Here is a 13,490-nt window from a genome sequence, read left to right as displayed (position 1 = left end):
CGGTATATTAATTCAATGCACGTAATGATCAACTGAATTCGAGGCAACGAGGAGCAGAGAGGTCGGGGGTGGTGGTATTCTTCCCGAGTCGAGCTGGAGTGGCCAGCCGGGATAGGCGTGGCAGAAAGTTCAGCGACCGATAAGCATGTTCAGGACGGAAAGTAAGAGTCGAGACAGAGACAACGTGGTCAGAGGCGGCGAATCACCGAGACAGACCTCTCTAATAGCCGAAGGAGAGGGGGGACGAGGAGGAGGAGATTGGTTAAAAAAGCGTATGAAGGTCAGGATTGAAGGGAGGAAGGAGAGAGAAAAGAGAGAGACAGCTGGAGCTAAGATGAAGAGGGATGACCAAGCTCGGATAGTTCGAGATGGCGTCCTGAAGGGGGATGATGGTTATTAGATATTATGCTCTGGACAGATACTGTATGATTGGAGTTATGCAGCAGTATAATTTGTGGCTCAGTCAGCCGGTGCACCGCAGAGGGATTGACTATGATAAATATTGATTGATATTGATATTGGTATCGATTCAAGACAGATGAGAAAAGGAGTGTGGTGGTAAATATCAACAGGAACAAACAGAGAGAGAGAGAGCGGGGAGAAAAGCAAGAAAGGAGAGGGTAGAAAGACGGAGGCCTGGAGTCTACAGGTCCCGCCTAGGAACTAGGGATGTTCTTTTCTTAGATCTTTGTATTATTATTCTTACTATTACTGCGCTTTAAGGGCCTCGTGGAGTTCATATCTGATGATTCATGATACTCATGAAGCCTCGTACCCATGATTGGTGTTTTTCCCGGCGGAAACAAAGAGGTTGGTTATTTAAACGGAGAAAACGGGCCCACGGTCTCGACTCCACTGTTCAGCTCCAATGGCAGCATCAAGTTCATGATTATTTCAGATTGTTATAGTTGTTCTACTCCGTAGAGTCCGGTACAAACAAATGCATTGGGTTTGATTATGTCCCCTTTTAGTGCTCCGTACTGGTGTCCCGTAGCCGAAGACTGAAGTACTACACCCACGCCGATTACGTGCTCATTGATGCCACTGGCAATGTGCTAGATATCATCATGGTTCCTAAGGCAGGTTAGAGTCTACATTATCAAGGACAGAATCCCAGGCAGAGCTTTCTATCTCCCTGTTATATTGCTATGGATTTCGCAATGTCGGTTTGGATAAGCCATGCAGCTTATATATATAAAACAATCTGACACAGGGGAACTCTTGTTCAGTGGGTATATCGCCTGGCAATCAATCAATTGTAAGTACTCCTGTCATACCAATAAACCTAGCAGCTCAACAGCTGACCATTCTAACTGCTGCTCTGATAATAAGCATTCTCTTCCTGCCCACCTGCTCAACACCTACATCCATGCGATGCATGCTGTCATGTCAGGTCAGGAGACATCATCTGCACGCAAGGGACATCCTTACATTTTTGAAGTAAACTGGACCATCCCATAATTCATGCTTACATCCAGAGGGAATGAATCTGGTCCAGACGCCAAGAAAACGCCGAAATAATCAAATACTCCGAAGTATTTTCTCGCTTCGAGCAGCCCATCCCTAACTAGGAGTAAGATCAGTTTGCCTGCTGGAATTCTAATGCTGCGCGCAACTGTAGCGCATGGTTCAATATCGCTGATCTGCTGTTCAACATATGTCCACCCAATGCGCATGTCTGGCAGAACGCGTATCACAGAGGCTGCAGAAGAAGTCCAGAGAGCGTAATTCAAGTTTCCGGCAACGGGATAGTACATAGTACATGGCATAACCTAAATGGGTCGGGAAGTACGAGCCAGATAGCAGTACAATGGCCACCGCCTACAACTACAGTCTACGGGTGTCCGTCGTATAAACATAAGAAAAAGCAATTCCATTTCAAGACGTATCCTCGAACGAGTGCCCCAAACGCAGAAAAGATGTTTCCCCCTGGAAAAAAGATCCACCGCAGGACGCCAACCCTACCAACATTCCAAAAACATAAAAAGTGAGCAATAGCAATCGACAAGACATCCCGTGAGCAGCCACAGCAACGGCCAGTAAAGATGGTAGGTGGCGGGACAAAGCAAATTACAACAGAAGGGAAGAAGATAAAGGGATACAGTCCAAAGAGATATCACTCAAAAACGCACGTCACAGACGAAGAAGCATTGGAAGGGAAAGGAGCAAACATAAGAGAAATCGCTCAGAACGACCCTAGCGATGGCATTTATGCCTCGCTCTTCTCGGCCTTCTTGGCCGTTGTGGCCTTCCTCTTGGTGGCCTTCTCAGCGGGCTTCGCTGTCGTCTTGGTCACTCGGCCTGACTTGGTCGTGGAGAGAACCTTGGGTTGGTCGACCACAGCAGGGGCCTGCTTACGTATTAGCATACACTGGGAATCGACAAGCAACAGCGATGACGGTCACATACCGCGGTCGAGGCCTTGCGAGGTTTGGCGGTGTTGGCCTTGGGTCTTCCAGTAGCTTTCTTGGTGGTGGTGCCGGCCTTTTTGGTGGTAGCTTTGGCAGCAGGCTTCTCGGCCTTCTCCGTCTTCTTAGCGGCAGCCTTCTTGGGGGCAGCAGCCTTTGGAGTAGTAGTGGCCTTCTGTATGATGCATATTAGTTATGCCTTTGCTTGATCGATTTAATATGTACTTTGAACTCACCTTGGCAGCTGGTTTAGCAGCAGGCTCCTTCTTGGCAAGCTTCACAGGGCCGGAAGGACCTGGAAGTTGAGACGCGTCAGTGTTACGATTCAGCAAAAGAAACATGCGCAGCCAGTGAGACGCCGCAAGACGCTCGGGATTGATCGAAATGATCTGAGAGCACGAAAGGTGCAGATGCGCGGCAGACAGCGACTTACCCTTGGGCTGAGTGAACTCTCCCTTCTCAACACCGGCCTTGATAGCCTTGTTGAACTGGCTGTCAAAAGCGGCCTGACTGGCGAAAGCAATTTTGTTGTTGGCCAGTACATATTTCTTGATAGACTGGCGACTGTAATGATGTAAAAAATCATACGTTAGTTTGATCGCGTCATAAGAAGTAAGGTGATTGTGAGGGGAAGTTGAGCCACGTCGCCAGCGGCGATGAATCTATGCTGAGGATATTACCAGAAAAACTACATACCTGCTACCATTACGCTCTTTGAGCTATAAAAGAGATGTCAGCGACCAACTTGAGATAAAATAAAAAGCAGTCCGATGGGTGGTTGGGACAATCAAGCGCCGTGCAGACGTGTCACGGTCGGGGAAGTTCCACCCGGCACCATCATCAAAAGGCGCCTCGGAAACAGCGTGATCAACTCACATTCAGGATAGCATCCTTGATCATATCTATATTTTCTGAATTAGCAGACATTCGCGACGAAAATGATATCAAAATCAAGCAAACGCGAAGTGGTGGCGATGAAAGATCAGTAGAAACATACCACGGTAGGAGGCGTGGCTCGCGGCAGCCTTCTTGGTCGCGCCAGTGGAAGCTTTCTTAGGAGGCATGTTGAAAGGTAAGAGGGGGATTGGTGTTTCTGATGGTGAAGGTAGGTATATATATAAATCAAGAGATCCAGAAGAAGGATTCAATGTCTAGAAGCTCCTAAAATAGACCGCTGGGTGGTGTGCGAAATCGAGGAAGAGAAAAAGCAGTCGACAACGGAAGGGGTGGAAAAGCCGCGGGGCACCGCGATTTATAGGGCAGCCGGTGTTGACACAGGATCACTCGCAAGCAGAAGCGGCAAAACACGTCGAATCTCTCCCTCCTTTTCTTCGCTTTCCTCTTCTCTAATTTTTATTTTGCCTCGATATTTGTGCTTTCCATATCTTAGGCTTTTATATAATGATTTAGCAGGTACATATTGAACCAGTGTAGCGCGACGATCAGCCTTTGAAAGTAACAATAGGGAATCGCTAAGAGGACCTATGGAGTTTCTGTTGTTTTGTACGCGCATGATCCTATTGTCTGCCTTAAGCACTTCTTGTCTTCCCTCTGCTCCATACACGTAGGCGATGGATTTTAATTCCTTCTCCCTTTTTCGCACCTGTCTATCATGTTCATAATGAAGGCTATAGGAGCTTTGATTTCGGCCTATGCGCATTCCAGGCGAAACTAATCAGGCAACCTGTTATTCTACCTCCTTTTTGTCCACTCAATTTCTCCATCCTCGCGTTGTTTGTGGGCTCTCGATCAGGACCCCTCTCCCTTGCCAGGTTATTCACCTTTTTTACCAAATAAATTACTTAAATCTTGGTATGAAGTTATTATGGACTTTGATTGAATTTGACTTCTATCGCTTTTGAAGAAAGAGTTTGAACATTTTTCTGTCAGATCTGCGGTGGTTGAAAGCGACTTCTGAAACCGTCAAGATGCGATGGGATTGTACCGTTATTCATTGCAGTTCAATCAAGCTCATCCACTCCTGACAGCTTGCACCGTGCTCATAAACTAGAGGCTGAGGAACTGAAGTCAATGATCTATCCCCTTGCATATTTACAGTTTCTCTCTGTTGGTAAGCAAACATGATTGGAATCGAAGGTGGTGGAGGGTTTCGTCCACCTTCGCTCGTGCTTTGGGTTGGGTCACGAGGGTAGAGTGTGTGTCCATGACGATGATATCCATGATATACTGTATTGGCTGAAGCTTGTCTCTGCGCCAATGAGCATCCTTTCCCTGGACAACTGTAAGAAAGGTTATCTCAAGTTAAGCTAGGTATGATTTCAGCCGGAAACGAAGGGAGATCATGTGGTTAGAGAATATACCCAGGTCGTCAATGGTGGGAGACATCCAAGTACGTACTACTTTACCTTCCTGCCAATCATTTTGTTACTGAACCATGGTTATATCTTGACTTTTTCACCCAGATTGCCGTCATAGGTCACTTTTTTGTAGAATTCAATTCTGGATCAAAATAATTCTGAAGGATGTGAATCCTCGGCATGATTCTGTTTGACTGATCCATTGTTTACATCATTGCACCGGGCCGCCGTGTGGCTCATGGGCCGGAGGACATCATCACATCGGTAGGCTTGTGGCAAAAGAATTCTAGGGAAAGGTGCGTCGATCTAGCATCCAGCATACCTGCTATTATGATTCTCATTCTAAAGTAGCCTCTATAACGAGTAGAACGGTGTCGATGAAGTCTGGTAATACCACTGCGCTCTCTCATCCTTGACGGTGAAGTAACATAGCATGAACCTTCATTTAATCCTTTCATTGCTGCCAAATCCAATCTGCTCCTGATTCTAATGTTGTTGCATCAGATCCTACATTAATTCAGAAAGATTGACTCTGAGATATTGTACTGGTGGGACCAGGGATTACCACTGTTGCTATTAGACACCAATGCATATATATCATTCCGCAGTGGGCGGATGCACGAGCAGGCTTTGTCCACGCTTTAGTACTCGAAGAATCTAAATCCTGCAATGTAGCCATATTATCGAAAAGAAAAGAACCCCATTACTATTATACGTCTACCATTGAGCGTCCTTGTCAAAATGGGTCAACGGACGAGTGGAGGACGGAGGAATGCAGTGTCCCTACGCAGCACAAGGTACTGTCAAAATCAGAACATAACGTATAAACAGAAAAAAATCATGTTCTTTTGCAATCCCTAATCATACGTGAACCATCATATGCCATGAGAAAAGAAAACGCCGCTCCCGTAACTAAAGCCAGAAACGCCAGCAATATTACATAGGCTGACACGCAACATGCGAGCCCCGTGACCCCCTTGAGATGATGGTCTTCCCGACACGACTCCTGCGAAGCTGGTCGTGCAAAAGACAAGCAACCTACGCAGCACCGCGAGGTTTCGACTTGGCCTCCTTCTTAGCCTTGGCCTCTTCCTTTTTGCGTTTCTTTTGTTCCTGTAACTTCTCATCGTGCTTGCGTTTGAGACTAGCCTTCTCCTCATCCGTCCGGGCGACCGGCCTGAAGAAGCCCTCAAGCCGTGATTGCTGAGCGGTTTTGAGATTCTTCTGCAGGCGAGCGGCTCCGTTGCGAACCCGGTCCTCATTGAAACCCTTATCCTTGACCAGGAACTCCACTAGAGCTTCAACATCTGGCGCCTCCCATTTAAAGTCACACTCAGGATGGTCAGCTTCTCGCACGTCCGGATGGAGAAACAGCTCCCTTGCATCCTGATAGGGCCAATTTTCTGGGATGACATATTTCTTCTTGGGGTCGCTCTCGATTGCCTCGACCACCTTCTCCAGGCTTCCGTGTTCCCGAATGAGTCTCAAAGCGGTGTTTGGCCCGACCTTGGGGATAGGTTCCAGATAGTCACAGCCGAGAAGAATGCATAGATCAATGAACTGTGCAGCCGGGAGTAGGCATGAGAAAATCATATCCATCAAGTGACCCTGGGGATAAAAAAGATGCTTACCTGTTGACGATCCATGCCGAGGCCCTCTAGAGTACGATTCAGATGGATCTCTTGAATGGGTTCCTTTCTCTGCTCGCTGAACGTAAGATGCCTGAGAAGGATTGGTGCCTCGAAACATAACGTGTCCATATCCTCGGAAGCAGCGGCATAGACCTTCCCTGCACGCGCAAGCACCGCACACTGGGCCTCCGCCTCTGTCGGAGCGTCGATGTACGGGATACCCATCAACTTCAACAGCTTTTTGCATTCGGCATTATGCTCCCTCGTAACACGTACCGTGCGCCGCGAGAACTTCTCAACATCTTCCGCAGTGCCGGTCTCTTTTGCTTCCTCATGGGCTTCAGTAGCCTCGGCTTTTCGTGCAGTACGCTTCGCAAGTTCACCAGACTTGAGTTTCGGTGGTGCTCCATCAAAGACATAGAGAGGCTTGATCCCGTTATCGACCATGCGCAATGTCCGGTAAAACATTCCCATCAAATGCGACGTTGTCTCGCCCGACTCGCTCATGAGCTGCTGGCCCTCCGAGCGGACGGCGATCAAGAAACTATAGATACTCATAGACCTGCAAGATGTGAGTTACATGACCTGACGTGTTCGAGAAATGTTCAACGCACGCATCCTATTCACACACGGCTTGTAAGTATCACTGCAACTTTCAAATTCGTTTCCAAGTTGGCTAGTAGGATCGGGAGAAAAGGATTACATACTATGGCAACCTTTCGGCCAAAGTGATTCTTGATATCCCCTGCCTTGATAGCATCTGGTGCATTCTCTTGAATCACTTGAAACAAATCTAGAGGCCCCCCAATCAGCTCTATTCAAGCTTCAAACCATGTGGTAGTAGCTGCTTAACTGGCCCAAAGTTGACTTACGTTTAATACCCATGGCGACTGCTCTAAAATTTAGAATAAGCCAAAAGAAGAGGATGATCGCTACTCCCTTGCTGTGTTGATAAACCACTCACTAGAGGTAAAAGTGTGTTCGAGATATGAAGCTCAAAAATAGCTTGATTCGCGATCAGACGCGCCGCGGACGGATGAACGCGCCATACATCATTTGAGCCTGATTGGGATTAGTGCAATTGAGCTAGATATCCACGTGATGCTGAAACCCCGCGGGAGTTTCCCCGGCCTCAGGCGCCAAGGCCGTTACTGTAAGGCGGCGAGACCCCAGGGGCCCAGACTTTTGTTCTCCCCGTGTAGGAGCTTGGAAAGCCGAAAGGAAGTCAGTAACGGCGAGGAGGCACTGCTATTCGCTGCCGGCATTCGTAGTCCCTCCGTTCTCGGTCGATAGATAATAGATAAGTGAAGTTGGTGCAAATGTAGGCAGAGCCTGTCAGAGAGGCGCACAGCTACCCCATACTAGGCCGGACTTGATTATCCAATCTCCCCCCTCCGGCTGAATGTCGCACCCCTCTTCAACGGGGGCCATATTCATGGAGAGCAAAGTCATATACAACGGTACAATTCTACGCACTGCTTCGAGGATGAGTCTCCCCTTTTTACAGTAACCATGAAGCGGAGTCGCATTCAATTCGAAGGCAATGGCCATGCGTCTTCAGCCTCTCCCCAGGGAGCTTACCCGCATATCGCGACCGATGAGGATTCAAAACAGCAAATTCTGAGGCATATTCCTAAGATCTCACGGAGAATCCGTGCATGTACAAACTGCAAGAATCACAAGGTGCGCTGCGATAAGGAAGGGGACCCGCCATGTCAGAGATGCCGTCGCATGGGCTTGGACTGTGTTGTCAACAAGAGCCTACAGACTCTACTGGACGATGAGACAGAGTAGATCTAGCCATATCCATATCGTCATTATTGGTACACCATCGCTAATCGTTCCATAAACATACAGGTGGAAGACGACGGTTGAGCTTGCAATGACGGATTTACTCCGAAAGGCTCAGCTACCGGACTTGTCATACTATCAGTCGCTGGGCAAATCGACGGAGACTCCTTCCAGTAAAAGAGACCGCAAAGAATCGACAGCATCAACGGAAGATACTGGCACTGCGACGGTCAACAATGACAGGAGACCGAGCTCGATAGGCTCCAACTTGGACTCTGTCCCAATACATCCAAACTCATCGGCGAATTATTCCTTTCCTAAGCAACATTCCCAGTACTCCCTTGATCGGGAAGAAAATGGAACATCGTCCCTGATTACTGCACCAATGGGAAGTCTATACGAAGTGACTCGGCTGAGCGATATCCCTCCAAGTTCTCCTGGACGTCAGCATGCATCCGACCGGGCACTAGTGACGGACTTCATATCGCGAGAAGTGATTGATCTTCGAGAGGCGGAGGAGCTGTTCCACTATTTCGATCAGGTGCTCAGTCGTTATTTGTGGGATGGTATGGCGTTAGTGCACAAGGACCTTACATCTGTTCGCAATTCTTCTTCAATGCTTTCGGCCGCCATTCTTGCCGTTTCAGCTCTCCATTTACCCAACAAGGAGAAAACATTCGATACCTGTTACACGGAATTCGCGAAGCTGGCTTCAGAATCTATGCTTGATAGACACCATACTCTCGACGACCTGCGTGCGTTATGCGTTGGCGCATTCTGGCTTGCGGATGTCAGTTGGAAGCTTTCAGGATATGCGGTCCGAATTGCGACTGAACGAAACCTTCATCAATCCTATCGCAAGGCCATGCAGGGCTCTATGGAGCATATAGAACAAGTCAGGCTCTGGTACCTTCTCTATGTAAGTCTAGACCGCGATCACGACTTTGTGACAGCTGCCAGATTATTGACGCTCTGAAATCGACTGCATAGACCCTGGAGCACCATTTCTCTATCGCGTACGGACGACCGCCTATAATTCATGAAGATCCAAGCATCGCGAATCACAATACGTTTACCCTTTCTCCGACGGTGCAGCAGTCGGACCTGCGCCTCCACAGCCAAGTAGACCTGTTCATCATTTTGACGCGAATATATCACGCTTTCGGCCCCGATGTCGACTTGGAGGTTCCCGAGAGCGAATTCTCTACAATCAATAAGTTCGACGCTGATCTTGGGGATTGGCGCTCCGCCTGGCTCCCTCGTTTAGGTACGCATAACGGCTTGATCTGCTTGCGTTGGTAATATGAAAGAACGCTAATATTGAGATGAAACAGCTGGAAGTCGGTACGTCGGTGCATACCCTTACAAAGCCGTCTATCTGCACTACCACTTCTCTCGTCTGCAACTGAACTCGGTTGCTTTACGGACGTATCACTCCTCGAACTCGTCGCGGCCGATGTCCGCTGAACGCAAGAAACATGCCAATCTGGCGATAGAATCTGCGATCGAAACCCTCCTGGTGGTACTCGATGAACCCGACATTCAAAGAGCTTTGATCGGTGTTCCTCTATACCTCCACAGTATGATCACCTTTGCAGCCGTGTTCCTCCTCAAGATCGCCGCCAAATGTTGCTCCGGGACGCTGGCCAATGCACAAGGACAGCAAAACTCCATTGCCTCGGCAGGTCTTTCAATCGATGCGCCTTACGTGCGTGCCTTGGTTGGTAGAATTATTGAGCTGATGGTCACTTGTAGCAAGCGTGCTAGTGAGCGCCATCTTACTCATCATATAGCCCGTGGCTTGCGCAAGATGCTTACAGGATTCGAGGAGTGGGAAAAGAGAAATTCGGGGGGCCAGCAACCTCTGGGACAGAATTCCTATGAGGCTACATCAATGTTCAAACCCATTATAATTCCTGGAGCGCAACCATTGGGTGAACGAGACACCATTCTGAGCCACCCTCCTCCGCTACCCGGAATGGCTCCTTTGTCGGCTGAGCGCAGTAATGGGTATGAACCTGCTCAGTTGCAAGGGAAACAGCAGCCAGGTCTCTCGATAGGCTCTCTGGATCCTATGATGGCTGATTTATGGGGCTTCGACGAGGAGTATTTCCCTACGGGCGTCTTCGATTTTCTTCAGTCTCAGATGCCTGCTTGAGCTGTTGAGGCAGTCAATCGGCAACAACTCGCATTGTCTTAATACAACATGCAGTGGAAGAACAGTAACTAATGGGACCGTTCATTCTACTCGAGGGCCCAGGTTGGGGCTCTCCTGAATCCTCCGACATTATCAGTCAATTAGTACCGAACTTAGCCAGTCGATTCCGGATTCTGTCGTACGTATCCATATTTGAGTCCGCCAATGAACTGTTGAGCACTACATTTGTCGTGTCAATGTGTCCACGACTGTTTTGGATGGCTTGAAAGACCAAACCGTTGCCATCCAAGCATGCAACTCAGGCAGTCCGTCCGACTTCCCACTGAGAAGGCATTTCTCTTCCGGCATCGATTTCTCCATGACGAAACCTACCCTTGTATAGGTAACTGCAATCTGCAGCTGTCGGTGAATGACAGCTTCATAACGATTCACTCCACTAAGGCAGAGGCATGAACGACCAATGTTGTCAAGACGTCATCGTGAAGCGAGGCTTCCGTCTACTGGGTAAATATTTGATGTGACAGCCATGTAGCCTAGAGCATGCACATAGATTATCAGTAATATCATGCAGACAGCCAAATGCCTCTAGTTAGGACTTGGCTTATCCTGACGGTTATTGGATGGTGGCACCGACGGAACGGAAACAATCCCGAGGCTTAACATGACCCAGAGTAGGAGGTGCGGATGACCGAGGATCACCGAGGTCGGCCTTCGATGCGGGTATATAGGTATGGATGAAAATCGGTTGTTGGACTCGCATTGATTCAATTCTTGCTTTCACTACTGAATTCGGTACCTCGAATTGCTCTATCATCGGAGGGCAGACAAACATCCTGATCGACTGCCGAGGTCAAGCGTTATCCGGACAATCGGGCTCCCCGCAATTCATGTTGCACCCTTGCTGCTCTGGATAACCACCAGCTGCCGCAGTCAATTTCAATTCGACTTGAGAGCCGTGCAGGAGGAGATTTACTAAAATAGATACCCGATCTTTGATTGACTTGTAATACTTCACTCACATCCCTTCTCGCGCCGCATTCTTTCGTTTAAATCAATCATGAACCGCTCAATCTTCCGCGCAGCATCGCGTAACCTTCGATCAGCGAATCGCCTGTACAAAGCTCCCGCGGTCTGCCAAAATGCTTCGGTACGGGCGTATTCGACAGTCTTTAATTGGGAGGATCCCCTGGCCGCGTCGGAGCTGTACACGGATGAGGAACTGGCGATTCAGGACACAGCCCGACAATACTGCCAAGAGCGATTACTTCCCCGTGTTCTCGGTAAGTCATACCTAGGGACCATGTGTGTGTGATTTCTGCTTACAGATTTTCATTTGCTTAGACGCCTATAGAAACGAAGACTATGACCGTAAAATCCTGGAGGAAATGGGGGAGCTGGGCCTTCTCGGCGCGAGCATTGAAGGATATGGATGCGCCGGTGCGAGTACGGTTGCCTCGGGGTTGATCACAAAAGAAGTCGAACGGGTGGACTCGGGATATCGATCGGGAATGTCTGTGCAGAGCTCGCTGGCGATGACGGGTATCTACGAGTTCGGCACCCAGGAGCAGAAGGACCGATTCCTACCCCAACTGGCCAGGGGGAAACTGGCGGGCTGCTTTGGTCTTACAGAACCCAACCACGGCTCCGACCCCGGTTCGATGGAGACGACTGCGCGTGAACACCCTACCAAGAAGGGCTACTACTTGTTGTCCGGAGCGAAGACATGGATCACCAACTCCCCCATCGCGGATATCATGTTGGTATGGGCCAAGCTGCAGACGACCGGCAAGATCAAGGGTTTCATCGTCGAGCGTAGCCAATGCCCGCCCGGCACACTGCAAACTCCGGCGATCAAGAACAAGACTGCTCTGCGCGCATCGATCACAGGTATGATCCAGATGGACGACTGCCCTGTCCCGGCGGAGAACATGTTTCCGGACGTCGAAGGCCTCAAGGGCCCCTTCACCTGCCTGAACAGTGCCCGGTTGGGCATTGCGTTCGGTGCCATGGGCGCTCTGGAGGACTGCATCGACCGTGCCCGCACTTATGCACTGGAGCGGAAGCAGTTCAAGGGCAACCCGCTGGCGAAGTACCAGCTCGTCCAGAAGAAACTAGCCGATGCAGCCACTGATGCGGCATATGGAACGTTGGCTGCCACTCAGGTAGCTCGGCTTAAGGACGCGGGCAAGAGCACTCCCGAGATGATCTCCATGGTCAAGAGGCAGAACTGTGATCGAGCTCTGGCGAATGCACGGCTGTATGTGTCTCCCTTCCTGCAACTTCCGCTGCTGGGAGTCGAATCATACTAACGGCTTTTTCGATGGGTAGGCTCCAGGAGATTTTCGGCGGTAACGCAACCAGCGACGAATACCATATCGGACGACACGTAGCCAATCTATTTGTGGTGCAGACCTACGAAGGACAGAGTGACATTCACGGTGAGTACCCCGCGGATATCATAGCCTGTCATTTCCACATGATGAGTTGAAGACTGACATTGCTGGGGTTTAGCATTGATACTGGGACGGGCCATCACAGGAGTTCAGGCGTTTGTCTAAGACATTCTAGCCCTTCCTGGTCGACCTATAGGAATGATTGCTTTGAAACCATGTTTGATATTGCCTGTATATATCCAAGCCGCAGCATGATAGTGGCAGAAGAAGCCATAGCAAACGACTATGCTACCACGAGTCTCATACTCTTCCAGGTCCTCATTCACTCCGCACTCAACCTTACATCTGTAACATGAACATGTACCAAAAAAAAAATCTGATATCTCAGTTCTTCTACTTTGCCACCACCGCTTTATGAGATGCAAAGAAAAGGCTCAAAAAGTCTTACTTTGTCATCATTTGTAAATCTGTGTAATCCGCTGTAAGAAAAAGGACAAGGCTGAAGGAAAAACAAAGGAACGATCCGAAGAGGCGTATCGATCGTCCACTTAAAAATTAAGTAACAAGTTATCAACTGGCGGACAGTGGCGATGCATCAAGATTGACATGGAAGGCCTGATACATCACCCTGACCCGATCGACAGGGGCTGATATTCCTAGATAGGGTTGGTTGTCCAATGTAACATCTCCGTCAAGCTGATTTTTATTGTCGACGTTCAAGGATAGGATATCACCAACCCTTATATCACTATTCATTCTTTAAGAAACGACAAGACCATATGACGCAGTGT

At 48.9% G+C, this 13,490-nt stretch overlaps 4 protein-coding genes across 4 annotated transcripts; 2 read left to right on the top strand and 2 right to left on the bottom strand.

Moving 5' to 3' along the window:
- Positions 1–2,209: 2,209 nt before the first annotated feature.
- Aud_002917 (histone H1/H5 family protein) lies at positions 2,210–3,472 on the bottom strand (the record flags this gene model as incomplete). The annotated part of the gene is made up of 7 exons (XM_043287874.1): positions 2,210–2,350; positions 2,410–2,583; positions 2,645–2,703; positions 2,842–2,972; positions 3,105–3,127; positions 3,285–3,310; positions 3,406–3,472. 7 exons carry the CDS (start codon positions 3,470–3,472, stop codon positions 2,210–2,212), a joined length of 621 nt encoding a protein of 206 aa, XP_043143809.1.
- A 2,292-nt stretch (positions 3,473–5,764) lies between these two features.
- On the bottom strand, positions 5,765–7,242 carry fen1 (multifunctional nuclease RAD27; the record flags this gene model as incomplete). Its single annotated transcript, XM_043287873.1, has 5 exons — positions 5,765–6,286; positions 6,358–6,919; positions 6,948–6,976; positions 7,065–7,150; positions 7,230–7,242. The coding sequence occupies 5 exons, from the start codon at positions 7,240–7,242 to the stop codon at positions 5,765–5,767; spliced, it is 1,212 nt and encodes a 403-aa protein (XP_043143808.1).
- A 627-nt stretch (positions 7,243–7,869) lies between these two features.
- Positions 7,870–10,306, top strand: Aud_002915 (uncharacterized protein; the record flags this gene model as incomplete). Its single annotated transcript, XM_043287872.1, has 4 exons — positions 7,870–8,147; positions 8,215–9,067; positions 9,139–9,415; positions 9,483–10,306. The coding sequence occupies 4 exons, from the start codon at positions 7,870–7,872 to the stop codon at positions 10,304–10,306; spliced, it is 2,232 nt and encodes a 743-aa protein (XP_043143807.1).
- A 1,057-nt stretch (positions 10,307–11,363) lies between these two features.
- Positions 11,364–12,864, top strand: Aud_002914 (acyl-CoA dehydrogenase; the record flags this gene model as incomplete). The annotated part of the gene is made up of 4 exons (XM_043287871.1): positions 11,364–11,586; positions 11,648–12,563; positions 12,635–12,744; positions 12,818–12,864. The coding sequence occupies 4 exons, from the start codon at positions 11,364–11,366 to the stop codon at positions 12,862–12,864; spliced, it is 1,296 nt and encodes a 431-aa protein (XP_043143806.1).
- Between the last annotated feature and the right edge of the window lie 626 nt (positions 12,865–13,490).

This window comes from Aspergillus udagawae, assembly GCF_001078395.1.
Source record: "Aspergillus udagawae IFM 46973 DNA, scaffold_2, whole genome shotgun sequence".
NCBI classification, from domain to species: Eukaryota; Fungi; Ascomycota; class Eurotiomycetes; order Eurotiales; family Aspergillaceae; genus Aspergillus; species Aspergillus udagawae.
Note: the sequence above shows the minus strand (reverse complement) of the source record. Positions and strands in the feature narration are given on the sequence as shown.